Raw genomic sequence first — 12321 nt, forward strand, 5'->3', positions numbered from 1 at the left:
GTCCCGGCGCTTGGCACCCGCCGGGTTTCAGGACCGTGTATCCTTTTACTTTATAATCCCTGTCATCGTTATCTGCTTTCAGTATTAGCGTGTTTTTAGTTTTATTGCCTTAATAGACCCCGGTCTGTGAGGTGATAAGAGCTCGACCACCTGTTGTTGCCGTGTTCAGCTTAGAACTAAGAGAAAACTTTGTAATTCCCAGCACTTTGCACTCTGTCGTCGTGCTGGAAATCTCCAGGAAAGGAGAATTACTTTGCTGTCACTAAGAAACACTTGAGAGAGCTAAATAAGCCTCAATAAAAGCGAGGTGACAGCTGGCACACACAGCCTCATTTTATTTTGTGTGTGTGTGTGTGTGTGTGTTGTGTGGTCAGCATTCCCTTTAAATAGGGTAAAGTGCCTAATACAACTTTTGCTGGCTGTTCTACTCCCTGCAGAAATGTATAATTATTATAATTATTAATAATAATTATAACATTTACTATTTCTAATATTAATTATAATAAATATATTATTATAATTGCCACAGCACCCAGAGAAGAATGTTCTTCTTCCCTTGTTTTTTAATGGCCCATTTAGTTTTTGGGGTTTCAAAAACACCAGCATAGCAACTTTTATTGAATCCTGCTGCTTCAGGGCAAGGGATGAAGGCTTCCTCTTTGTGGAAAACAGCAGCGCATTTTTTTAATTTCATATTATAGCTTTTGTAAGCCATGCCCTTGTTTTCTCAGGGATCCACATAGTGGTAACCCATGTTCCTCCTCAAGACATTTTGAAAGAATTTTTCATTCTGATCTTCCTCTTCAAACACAGGAACTGAAAGTTTCCTCCATGTAATATTTCTGGTAGTATTTTTGCTAGTGCCTGGAGTAGAGTTAGAACCTAATTCCCCTTGTGTAAAATTGCTTACAGCAGTAGTAGTATTTTTCAACATGGTTCTGCTTTTAAAAAATCATTTTCAAGTGAATGTAGACATTTTTGTCATGCTAATTTTTTTTTGCTCTTTATTTTTTGTTTGCATTGAACTCTGAATGTGTTTTTGTTTTCTCCCCTTGCACCAAGGGTCAGAGAGTTTGTCACAGTTGTCTGTTCTATCAGCACCCCAATACACGGGTGCTCTTGCGCAAACAAGGAAGAGACTTAAGAGCATTCTTGAAAAATTACAAAATGAAACATGAGCAACTTCTGTTTTTTTCTGATTGTAGCTGCAGAACATACTTTTTGGGGTGTGATTTTCAGGTTATGCATCTACAGAAGGATGAATCTGATCATTTTGTTTACTGCCTTGCCTTACAGGTTAGCATGTGAACAGCTTTGCTAAGTGTTCTGGTGGGTTAACTTTTCGAGCAGAAATGGAGTACAGGACTCAGTTACTGCATCCTGAGTGACGAATCCTTTAACGCAAAATGGAGAAAAAGCGTAGAAAGAAATGAGCCTGTTTATTAGGCTTTACCTCAAAAGACCATGAAATCTCTACTTATTTTGGACACAGCTTTAAGAATATACAGTTGAACAGCACAGTGGAAGCAACCTTTGCTGAAACAAAAATGAACTAATTTACAAAGAAGAAACGAGTGATTTGAATATATGGAATTTTTGAAATGAAGCCATTTTCTTCTATGACCATGAGGTTTGCAAACATCTGGTTTGTTCTGGTTGTAATTTTACTCTGTGGCAAAAAACACCTTGGTACCAGACTAGGAAATTCCTCTCATGAGGCTCACATATGTCCTGGATGTTCTCGCCTTACCTTGAAAGTGGAATTCACTTCGACAGTCGTGGAGCATGGTAATAAAGAATTGATAAAAATACATATGAAGTTCAAGTGCATGTTACTCATCTGTGGTGTTTGTGTGAATGTAATATTTGAAGAGTCTATAGCCAGAGAATCCTCTGCTAATTCTCTGTATTCAAATAGATTTCCTCCCCAAATTTCTCAGTTTAACTGGAACCAGGATTCTCAAAACAAGAAAGGAAAGATGGGGGGAATAAGGAGGATGCTGAAGTGATTAACAGACAGAAATAGCTTCAGATGGGTTAATATATGAATGCCAAAGGGATGTGGTAGAAAGGTGAACGGTAGGTTCATATAGTTTGTTATATAACTCTTAAAAAAACAAGAGGTTCTGGAAAGGTGTGCGGAGGCTTTTTATATCTATTTCTGTGCTAACAGTTCAAACCTTAGGTTCACGTTGTATCCTAGCTTATCTGACTCGGTCTTAGAAGTCAACATCTTAGTTGTCCTCAGTTTATGCCTTAACTCTGCATCTTTTTTTTTTTTTCTCAAGTAATCATAGTTTTCCTTCTGCCTACAGGCAGAAAATCAGTGACCGTGTTTTTGTGCATAGTTAACCAAAAGCTCATTGGGGTGAATGTGGTGTGTGCTGGGGATGAGATCTACCCACAAGTTATTTATCCAGATAAAGGACTGTTGGGGCCAGCTGAGTTCTCTGTGTCGTAGATAGTGTCAATAATTTGCTGTTGCTAATTGAAGACAGTTGTCTGTATATATTAAATATATACCATATATATTGAAGACAGTTGTCTGTATGGTTGGATGTAACTGTAATTTGGTTCTCTCTTTCACTGTGCTCTGCACACTTCGTTGTTTTACCTTTTCAGGTTGTTTACAATTCTTCCATCTGTTCAAAGGTCTTTACCATGGTTTGGGTGTTTCATGATCCAAAAAGAAACTTAGTGCAGAAATAAATTGGAAAAATGCATAGAAATAGCTGTTTGTTTTTATCCAAATACTGTTCAAACCTAAGTTTTGATATTACAAGACTGAGCTTTTTTTACAGGCATGATACTGTGTTTTAAAATTCATGTCCTTAGAGCTTTTCCTCCAAATTGGCAAAATTAGTAAACCCAGGTTACGTTAGTTCCTTTATTAAATATTTTCGTTTGGAAGATAGAAGTATTCAGATCCTTTTGATGGGAATACATTAGGAAGCTGTTCAAGGATCAGTTCTGAAGAGTTGTGTTCTTCTTACAGAGTACATTGTGGCTTTTAATGGATACTTCACAGCTAAAGCTAGAAGTAAATTTATTTCAAGTGCACTAAAAAGCAGTGATATTGAGAACTGGAGGATCATACCTCGCAACAACCCAGCCAGTGACTATCCTAGTGATTTTGAGGTGATTCAAATCAATGAGAAACAGAAAGATGGAGTACTGACCCTGGAAGATCATCCAAACATCAAGCGAGTAACACCTCAGCGGAAGGTCTTCCGGTCTCTCAAATATTCAGAGTGTAAGTAATTTTCTCTGTGGTTGCATCAGATCCATTCTGGAAAAATATGTTGAATATTAAGACACTCAGCCTTACATAAATGAGAAGGCAGCAGTGCCTTGTGAGTTTTCTTTAACTCATAGAAATCTACTCTTTTTTCTGTTTGTTTAGGAAAGCAGCAGCAGTTGCTTGCCAGACACTATGGGCAACTATATCCCTTAGCACATAAAATTGTTTTTTTTCATTGATTTTTTTCCTGATATCAGTATTTCTGGAGGTAGTGGGTGCTTGCTTGTCTAAAATTTTTGCTTTAAGGTAGCAGGATGATCTGTATATTTGCATAAAGATAAAATCCTGTTTTTCCTCATTTCCTCATGCTGTTTTCTGTATTCTGATTATACACAGCTGATCCTACAGTGCACTGCAATGAGACCAGATGGACTCAGAAATGGCAGTCATCTCGTCCCTTGAGAAGAGCAAGTCTTTCTTTAGGTTCTGGTTTCTGGCATGCAACGGGTCGACATTCAAGCAGGCGATTGCTGAGAGCTATACCACGCCAGGTAGCTCAAACCTTGCAGGCAGATGTCCTCTGGCAAATGGGTTACACAGGTATGTTGCCTTGGAACAGTTACCTTTTGGAAAACAAATGCAATATAAGGATGTGTGAACTGTCTTTGTCGGTATTGATCTTATACTGAGTGACATCTCCAGGAAGGATGAGAATTACTTTGTTTAGAGATGCTTTGTATTCTTACAGAGCACCTTTGTGCCTGTGTGTGTACATTGGATTTAAGCAAAATAAATCTTATTTATACTCCATGGCTGAGTTTTTGCAGTGGAGTATGTTAAAGATCTAGAATATATGGATTTGTGGACTGTCTAGTGCATTATGCATAAAAAAATTTCATTATTATGGCAGAATAAATTTGCAATGAAGCTGAAAGAGAAAAACTAATACTTTTCTATTACAGGTGCTGGGGTGAGAGTAGCAGTTTTTGACACTGGACTAAGTGAAAAACATCCACATTTCAAAAATGTAAAGGAGAGAACAAACTGGACTAATGAGAGAACCTTGGATGACGGTAGGTTACTGTGTAGTGTTGATTACATTGTTCCTGAAACTGGTGTGAGTGCTTTTTTTGCATTGTAAAGTTGCTGCTACTGTGGTAGCACATCTGTTAACAGGCGTTGAAGCTGTATATCTGGAGATTTTAATCCTAATTTTGCACCATTCTGAGTGCTTTGTATTCCTATGACAATCAGCAAATAATATTAAGGCTCCAAGAAGGTGTGGAGTGAATCCCTTTTGAATCAGGTGTGGTGTTTCATCACCTTTTGAATAGTGTCAGGACAAGAAAACATGCAGCCATAAATGCAGTATGAAAGTAGCAAGAGGTGAGAGGTGGTAGTCGTTTCTTTACCATTCCTTTTTGTATTCTGCTCTTACACAGTTCATTTGTATTTTCATAAATATGAGAGAGAATATTTTGCTTTATTGTGAAGTCCAGTAGCTAGCGAGTTTTGGTGGCTTTCTGGAAGTTTATCTCTAATTTATATAATTTTCATCAACAAATGCTAGGCAGGTGTATGCCCACAGAACTTTTCATTTTCTACACTCTGTTTGTGTTCCTCTTTCTTGTGTTGATCCTGATTTGCTTTGACTTTATACTTTTACAGATTATTAACTTAATACAGTCCAGGTCAGTGAGTCATTTGACATTTAATGCATTTACAGTTCAGTGTGTATGTGTATCTTGCTCAATGCACTTGCATACTTTTATCATCTAGAATTTATTGCATTACACTGCCTGTTTTTGGTATCGCTTTCTACTACATAGACAGATTTTGAGCACGTAAATATATTGTGGCTAATCTTGTAAAGCAAAGGCTTAACTTTTTTTCTTTTCTATATAGATGAAGGAAAAAGTGTTTTCTGGTCCTATTTTTTACTCTTTAGTTATGGTCAGGATAACAAAGCTTGTGAGGAGTTTACATAAAAATACATTTGGGCTTGTGACTTGCATTTGCTCTTTAATTATTGCTTAATATGGCTCTTTGCCTCACCTGTAGGACTGAACAGACTATAAAGAATGAGAATGTATGTTATGTTAGATGTGTTTTTATTGCATTAAATCATTAACAATGAAATGTTTTGAATTATAATGTCTTATTTTGTTATCTCTCTCTGCTTGTGACAGGTTTAGGCCATGGAACTTTTGTAGCAGGTGTAATAGCCAGCATGCGAGAATGCCAGGGATTTGCTCCAAATGCAGAACTGCACATTTTCAGAGTGTTCACCAATAATCAGGTGGCTATTTTAAAAGTGTTTTAAATTCTGCCTGTCTAGATCAATACAGTTTAATAGAGTCAATACAGTCACTTAATACAGATTAATCCTTTTCTTTGTGAGTGTACATTTTGACATGGTGTTTGATAAGTGAGAACAATACACCTTTGTATTTGAAAGAGAGAAGACAGTTAATTATTGTACAATGTCCTGGAGTTTCCCAGTCCAGTATATTCTTCAGAAATAATGTGTAAAAGTCTGATCAATATAGAGGTGCAGCTGTTATTTCGATATATCGAGCATTAGAAACGTTGGAAATAATTGTTGGTTTTGTGCTTTTTCTGTGGTGTTTCTTCTGTCTCTGAGGTCTGTATCATCATGGAGTCCCCGGCTTTTAAATGACAGCTTTTGTTTCCCCTTTTCTTATGCAGGTCTCCTATACATCTTGGTTTCTGGATGCTTTTAATTATGCAATTTTAAAGAAAATAGATGTATTGAATCTAAGTATTGGTGGACCAGACTTCATGGATCATCCTTTTGTTGACAAGGTTAGTACAGAGAATTAAAGCTTCTGTGGTTATATTCTTGAGGCAGATATGCAGCTGTGTCAAGGATATAAGAACAACTTATTTGCCACAGCTGCTGACAAGTTCTGGTTCTTTTGTGGGGTTTCATTTGTGTGAGAGAAATCATGTACAGGTGTCCTAAAAACATGTAGTTTTTAGGAATATTTTTTATGGGAGAGAAGCCCTGTACTGGTGATAGGTTTTTAGTTAGTGGAATGTATTCTAATAAACAAACTTGACAGAGTGCTGTTTGTACTGCTCCCAAACAAAGAGGTAACTCAGTGGGCCCACAATAGAAGTCGTTTAGCTGATACCCAGGTTCTACTTAATTTAAAATTTCTACACGGTTTATCTAGTTCATAGTAAAAATACATGTATTATGAATTTTGACAGCAAATTGTTTAAGAATAACTAGTTAAAAAGGTACAAGTAGTTGATATGGCCATGTAATTACGAATTTATTTCAGGATAAGATGGAATTATGTTTTTATCTTTGTAAATGTCATGGTCCCTCGAACTGTTGATCTGTCCTTCAGAAGCCCAAAGTGAATTAATTTATATTTAAAAAGGGACAAAATCTTCTCTGAAAAAAGGTAAGGGAATTTGAGGATAAAAAATTTCCCTTTCTTACCAAAATTATATTGAAATTTGGTTTGACAGGGACTTCACTCTTCCCAGAGTACTCCTAGAGGAACCACAGGAGAATCTTTGAGAAGATTGCGAAATTTGAGTTTCGGTGCCTAGAGCATTTTGTTACAGGCAGTTTCTCTTCAGTGTAATCTGGTTATGTACAGTCAGCAGAGCCACTGTTGCAACAGGATTACTGGTCACCTAATATTCAGCATAGAATATAGAATTGAGATGTACTTTATAATCTTCAGTAAGACAGAGGGGTTGGATTAATAGTTGCTGCCATCAGACTCCATGGAGTACACGTTTGTTCAGAAAACTCTTTTTTGATTGTGGAGTCTTATTGTAAATGATTCTTTTTTATTTTTGGTAGGTATGGGAACTGACGGCTAACAATGTGATCATGGTTTCTGCTATTGGCAACGATGGACCTTTGTATGGGTAAGTTTCGGGGATTATTTTACAGAAAGGCAAATATGTTATATTTATTTTGGAAGCAACTCTGTCCTGGAAGTTTTCCTTCCTCCTCTGGCTGTAATCCATGACAGGTAGTCTGTCTTTTGAAAGAGGCCCAAGTTAGACTTCCTCCTCCATTGTCTTTACCCTTTGCCTCACTAATATATTTATGAAATACTCAACTGAATATATTTCATTCAGATAATGGAAAGTCAGTTGAAGAAGAACAGCTGCATTTCCAACTGCTAGGAGAAGCAGATCTCTCTGGGTACAGATCTCAGGTTTAAGGATTACAGAAGCATCTTGCCTGAATGGCATATTTCTAAAATGAATACCTTAAAAAATTTGGTTGTGTTTTGAAGATCTGTGTTTTGGCAGTGGAATTTATTGCTTGAAAAGCTGCTTTCACCAATAGAATATATAGGATAGTAGCAATAATTATTTCTGTGGGCGTTAGAGTGTCTAACAAAAATCCAATGGTGGCATGTCCGTTATCTGCATAGCATTAGAATTGTGGTCATTTTTGCTTCCTGTCTTATTTCCCAACTTCTTTTAGGACTCTCAATAACCCTGCTGACCAGATGGATGTGATTGGAGTAGGTGGCATTGACTTTGAAGATAATATAGCTCGTTTTTCATCTAGGGGAATGACCACTTGGGTAAGAGGCTTTGACTATGGCCAGCCACATTTGCCCACAAAATAAGGGCTTTGGAAAGAGAATAATTTTGATGGTTGGGGATTTTTTGGTAATCTTGTGCATTAATATGCATCGAATGTATTAATATGCGATAGCAGGCTCCATCAAAGATGTCAAGTTTTGAAACAAGAAACTTAAATGTTATTTCTGGGATTTCTCAACAGTTTCTGAATTCTTTTTCATGTCTGTGAAAATGCCCATTACCTTTGAATCATGGTGAGGGCTTTCCAGTGTGGACAAATCTCTCTAAAAATGCAGGCCTGTTTTTATCCTGTCTTTAGTGCGAGCATCCAGATGCTACATGTAGTATTGTCCTTACCTACCCTCCTTTCAGTTTGCAGTCACCTGTACAACTGGTACTGCTCAGAGGAGGTTGCCTTGTGATCTTACTTAAGTGCACTACTACAGTGTTTTTTTTTTTTTTTCTGCCTTTTGTGTTGTGCTGCATCTCATTCATTAGCCATTTGACAGCTCGGTTGTCATTTTGTCAGTGGTTTCATAAGTAGCATAGATATTAGAGCAAACTGCAGTGAAGCTGACAGCCCTTTTGTATATTGATATACTGAGCAGATAAGGTGTTAATAAGCAGTTCGATTCTTTACTACTATTCGATATTCCTTGGTGCTGAACCTCCGCTAATGTAATTGACCATTTTACTTCAGCTGGCAGCTAATTTAGGTGCCAAAATGAAGTAACTGATGTTCAGTAATTATTTGGGTAGTAATTCATATGTCTTCTTTCACAGGAGCTGCCTGGAGGTTACGGGAGAGTGAAGCCTGATATTGTTACTTATGGCTCTGGAGTGAGAGGTTCTGGTATGAAAGGTGGATGCCGTTCCCTTTCTGGGACAAGTGTAGCATCTCCTGTGGTGGCAGGTGCTGTTACATTGTTAGTAAGGTAAGCCTTAAGTAGGAATCTCAGAAAAATATATTGATGCAGGTTGAACCATAAGAGACCCTTAAAGGAATGCACCAAATAAATATAAATTGCACTTAGGTATAGGAAAACAAACACTGAAGGATGAAATCAGGGATTCTTCTGCCTGAGATGTTACTTTATTTGACTAACTCTAAATCTCCTAGGCGAAATGTGAGGCCTGTTTGGAATAATAATTGCATATATATATGTGTGTATATAAATATAAATAGGACAGTGTTACAATATTTTCTTATATATTTTTAATTATTTTAAGTTGCTACGATTTTGTCACTTGTGCCATAGCAGAAGAGTAGCTGCTGAAAGTAGGCACCTACAGCAGATAACTCTCCAAGTATATGTAAATTTGTAGGATTTAGGGCTTTCTTGGTTATTATCCAGTTGGATAAGGCTTCTGTTGTGCACTGATGAACTTAAAAGAAAGTAGGACTTTCTCCTACTTTTGAGTTTGTGACTGTTTCTGCTTAAGGATTGGACAAATCTTTGCTTGAAAAATTTAGGGCCAAAATTCTAAGTCATCATCATCCCTTCTGATATCCCAGAAGATGTATGTGGTCCTGCAAATTTCCAGCTACAAAGACTTTGGTTTTCAGAGTATTTTGTCTAGCATATCAAAACATAACTCAGATTAGAACTATTGCTGGTGATGGAAAACATTGTAAGGAGAGAAATGTATCATAAAAGTTGGCGCTTTCTCTTTTTGTCCTTAGCTGTTCCTGTGAGAAATCAAGTAATATTTAGCAAGTATGAACTGTGGTTGTTGCTGACACCAGCCTAATTTTTGGTTGTATTTTTCATCAATCAAATGGATTAAACTGTTTGAGGCAGAATGGTAAATAAACGACTAGCTAGAGATGAGAATAGAGGCCACCTAAGGTGATCTAATGTTTCCCACTTCAGCACAGTTCAGAAGCGTGAAACAGTGAATCCAGCAAGTATGAAGCAGGCCCTTATTGCATCAGCACGTAGACTTCCTGGAGTCAACATGTTTGAACAAGGACATGGCAAGCTGGATCTTCTGAGAGCTTATCAGATCCTCAACAGCTATAAACCACAAGCCAGGTTAATTTTAATCCTTAGTTAATAACTAATATGCTATTATCTGCAGTATTTCTTCTCGGGAGGTGATATGAGTGTAACTTAGTTGAGCAATCTGTCTTTATGCAATGAAGAGACCTTGCAGAGATCTTATGTAATCCTGAAATTTGAATTTTGACAGGAAAATCAATGAAAGGGTCTGGTATTTTATGCTCAAGTTAGATCAGGATAAGGTTTTGGAGAACCTCTGAAACCTAAGTTTGCTTTCTCTTCTAGATTCAGTTTAAACTCTTGGATATTGTGAATAATGCAGGTCAAAAGGGAAAAGTAGATAAGTAAATAGGCTTACCAGAATAAGAATGTTCTTATTAGGCTGAGAAGATACTTTTGCTATATGAAAATATATAAATTGTTTCAAACAAATTTATTTAAAAAATGGGCAGGGAAAAGAAGATTCTTGTGCAGATTAGGGAAGCAAATTAAGAGCTTGATAGCGTAAACATGGCTAACGTATTTAATGTGCAACTTTTTCATACATCAGCTATTTATGTTGTCATGTACTTGTCTTATTCACTGTCTTTGCTTTTTTGTTTTGTTTTTTTTTTTTAAACACATCTCCCCATCCTGTCCTCTCCACCCTGCTGCAGTTTGAGTCCAAGCTATATTGACTTGACGGAATGTCCCTACATGTGGCCCTATTGTTCTCAGCCTATATATTATGGAGGGATGCCAACCATTGTCAATGTTACTATCCTTAATGGTATGGGAGTCACTGGGAGAATTGTAGACAAGGTAAGACACTCTGTTCCAAGTCTCGACTACTAATGTTGCTAAATGCTTCCCAGAAAAGACCATAAATCAGCCATAAATTGAATACAACAGCGATGCTTTCTTGCTGGGGAGAGAAAGATACACACACTTGGAATAGTAAGGTTTATGGTTGTAAACTTCCTTCACGTTTTCTCCAGCAATGTGCTGACTGGTTTCAGGTACATGTATTGTTTTGTCTTTGTAAGAGTTTTGATTAAAAAGCACTCGGAGACTTCTTGTATTTTTCCGATCGTATTTAAGGTCTTCTGGAACAAAGATTAGACTTTCTCCTGTCGTTTGGTCTGGAACATGGGCACCCAGGGATTGTGACATTATAAAACATGCCTTTTACATGAGTCAGAATGACCTGAATGCCTTGACTTACCAAGGCCTGCAGGAAAATATGTTCCTGTTGCAGTATTGTGGAACACATTGGTTGCCTTAGGAGGATTCTAGTTATTTTTGTAGAACATTCTACATAGAACATATGGAAACTAATACAACAAAAATTAAATGGCAAGTTAAATAAATACAAGTTTAATAAGGTACTGACTCTGGCCCACGAAATAATCTGCAATTCAACCTGGTTGTGTGACTTCTAAGATCTTTTATAGATTTAAGCTTGCTCTGAAAACTCTTGAAACTGTTTGCCAACATCATGAGCTGAGAGTAATGCTCAGGCACAATGGGCACAATCTATATGAGTCTGGATCAGCAACAGTTCTTTTCGTTCCTGAAAAGAACTTAATGTTTGTTCCAATAAATGTTTCCACAGGACCCCAGAATAATAAACTAGGCCCATTTCAACAATATGCTGTTCAGTCACCTTCTTGGAGAGCTCTGTGCTGAGAAGCTATAGCCCAGATTATTAAGGCTGTCATGACTAAGTTGTTTTACTGGTGCAACACCTTGCTTTTAAACTTTGGTGTCTTTTTGCAATTTGGCATAATCTTCAGAGAAGTTTAGGGGGTTGTTTCTGTGGAGGGAGGACTACACATGCGAAAATCAGTGATTGCAAACACTGTTTTACCAACATTCCTCGTTCTTCATTTCACAGCCAGACTGGCAGCCCTATCTCCCACAAAATGGGGATAATATTGAAGTGGCTTTCTCCTATTCCCCCGTGCTGTGGCCTTGGTCTGGATACTTAGCAATTTCTATCTCAGTAGCAAAGAAAGCAGCATCTTGGGAAGGCATTGCTCAAGGTCATGTTATGATCACGATAGCATCCCCTGCGGAAAATGATGTAAGTTCTGTTTGTTTTGATTTTTCTGACTTTTATTAAGTGTGCTTAATGATATACAAATGCATCTTCTTAGGAAGTGGTTATAGTCCTGTCATTTTAAGTATAGATTAGATATGGGTCAAGAAAATGGAGAGTGTCATAGTTGACAGCAGGATTAATTTGCGAATGGAATACACTTTGGAATTCAGAAATCTATCTCTGAGACTGACTTCATTTATTCTAAGTAACATGCTTTGAAATGGAGCTTATTTAAATATTTTTATTTCTTCTGGAACTATGCTTATTGGAGAACATTTTAAGGGTTTGAGTGCTTAAATCAAGTCATAGTTCTAAAACACTTTTAAATTCTGGACATAGATATAAACTGTCGAGTGCAGGGGGGAAAAAAGTTATGGTGACTTAAGCCAGAGTCATCTCTTGGT

General features: G+C 37.2%; 1 protein-coding gene across 1 annotated transcript; it reads left to right on the forward strand.

Moving 5' to 3' along the window:
- Nucleotides 1–1301: 1301 nt before the first annotated feature.
- LOC148592514 (membrane-bound transcription factor site-1 protease-like) lies at nucleotides 1302–11899 on the forward strand (the record flags this gene model as incomplete). The annotated part of the gene is made up of 12 exons (XM_088534585.1): nucleotides 1302–1788; nucleotides 2996–3253; nucleotides 3638–3841; nucleotides 4204–4314; nucleotides 5431–5540; nucleotides 5951–6067; nucleotides 7089–7156; nucleotides 7728–7830; nucleotides 8615–8766; nucleotides 9706–9867; nucleotides 10491–10635; nucleotides 11711–11899. Coding segments are annotated over exons 1-12 (1806 nt in total), but the record flags the coding sequence as incomplete, so codon positions are not given.
- Between the last annotated feature and the right edge of the window lie 422 nt (nucleotides 11900–12321).

Source organism: Tinamus guttatus, unplaced genomic scaffold (assembly GCF_059628265.1).
Source record: "Tinamus guttatus ecotype Peru unplaced genomic scaffold, ASM5962826v1 Tinamus_guttatus_pri_ptg000576l, whole genome shotgun sequence".
Taxonomy (NCBI): Eukaryota; Metazoa; Chordata; class Aves; order Tinamiformes; family Tinamidae; genus Tinamus; species Tinamus guttatus.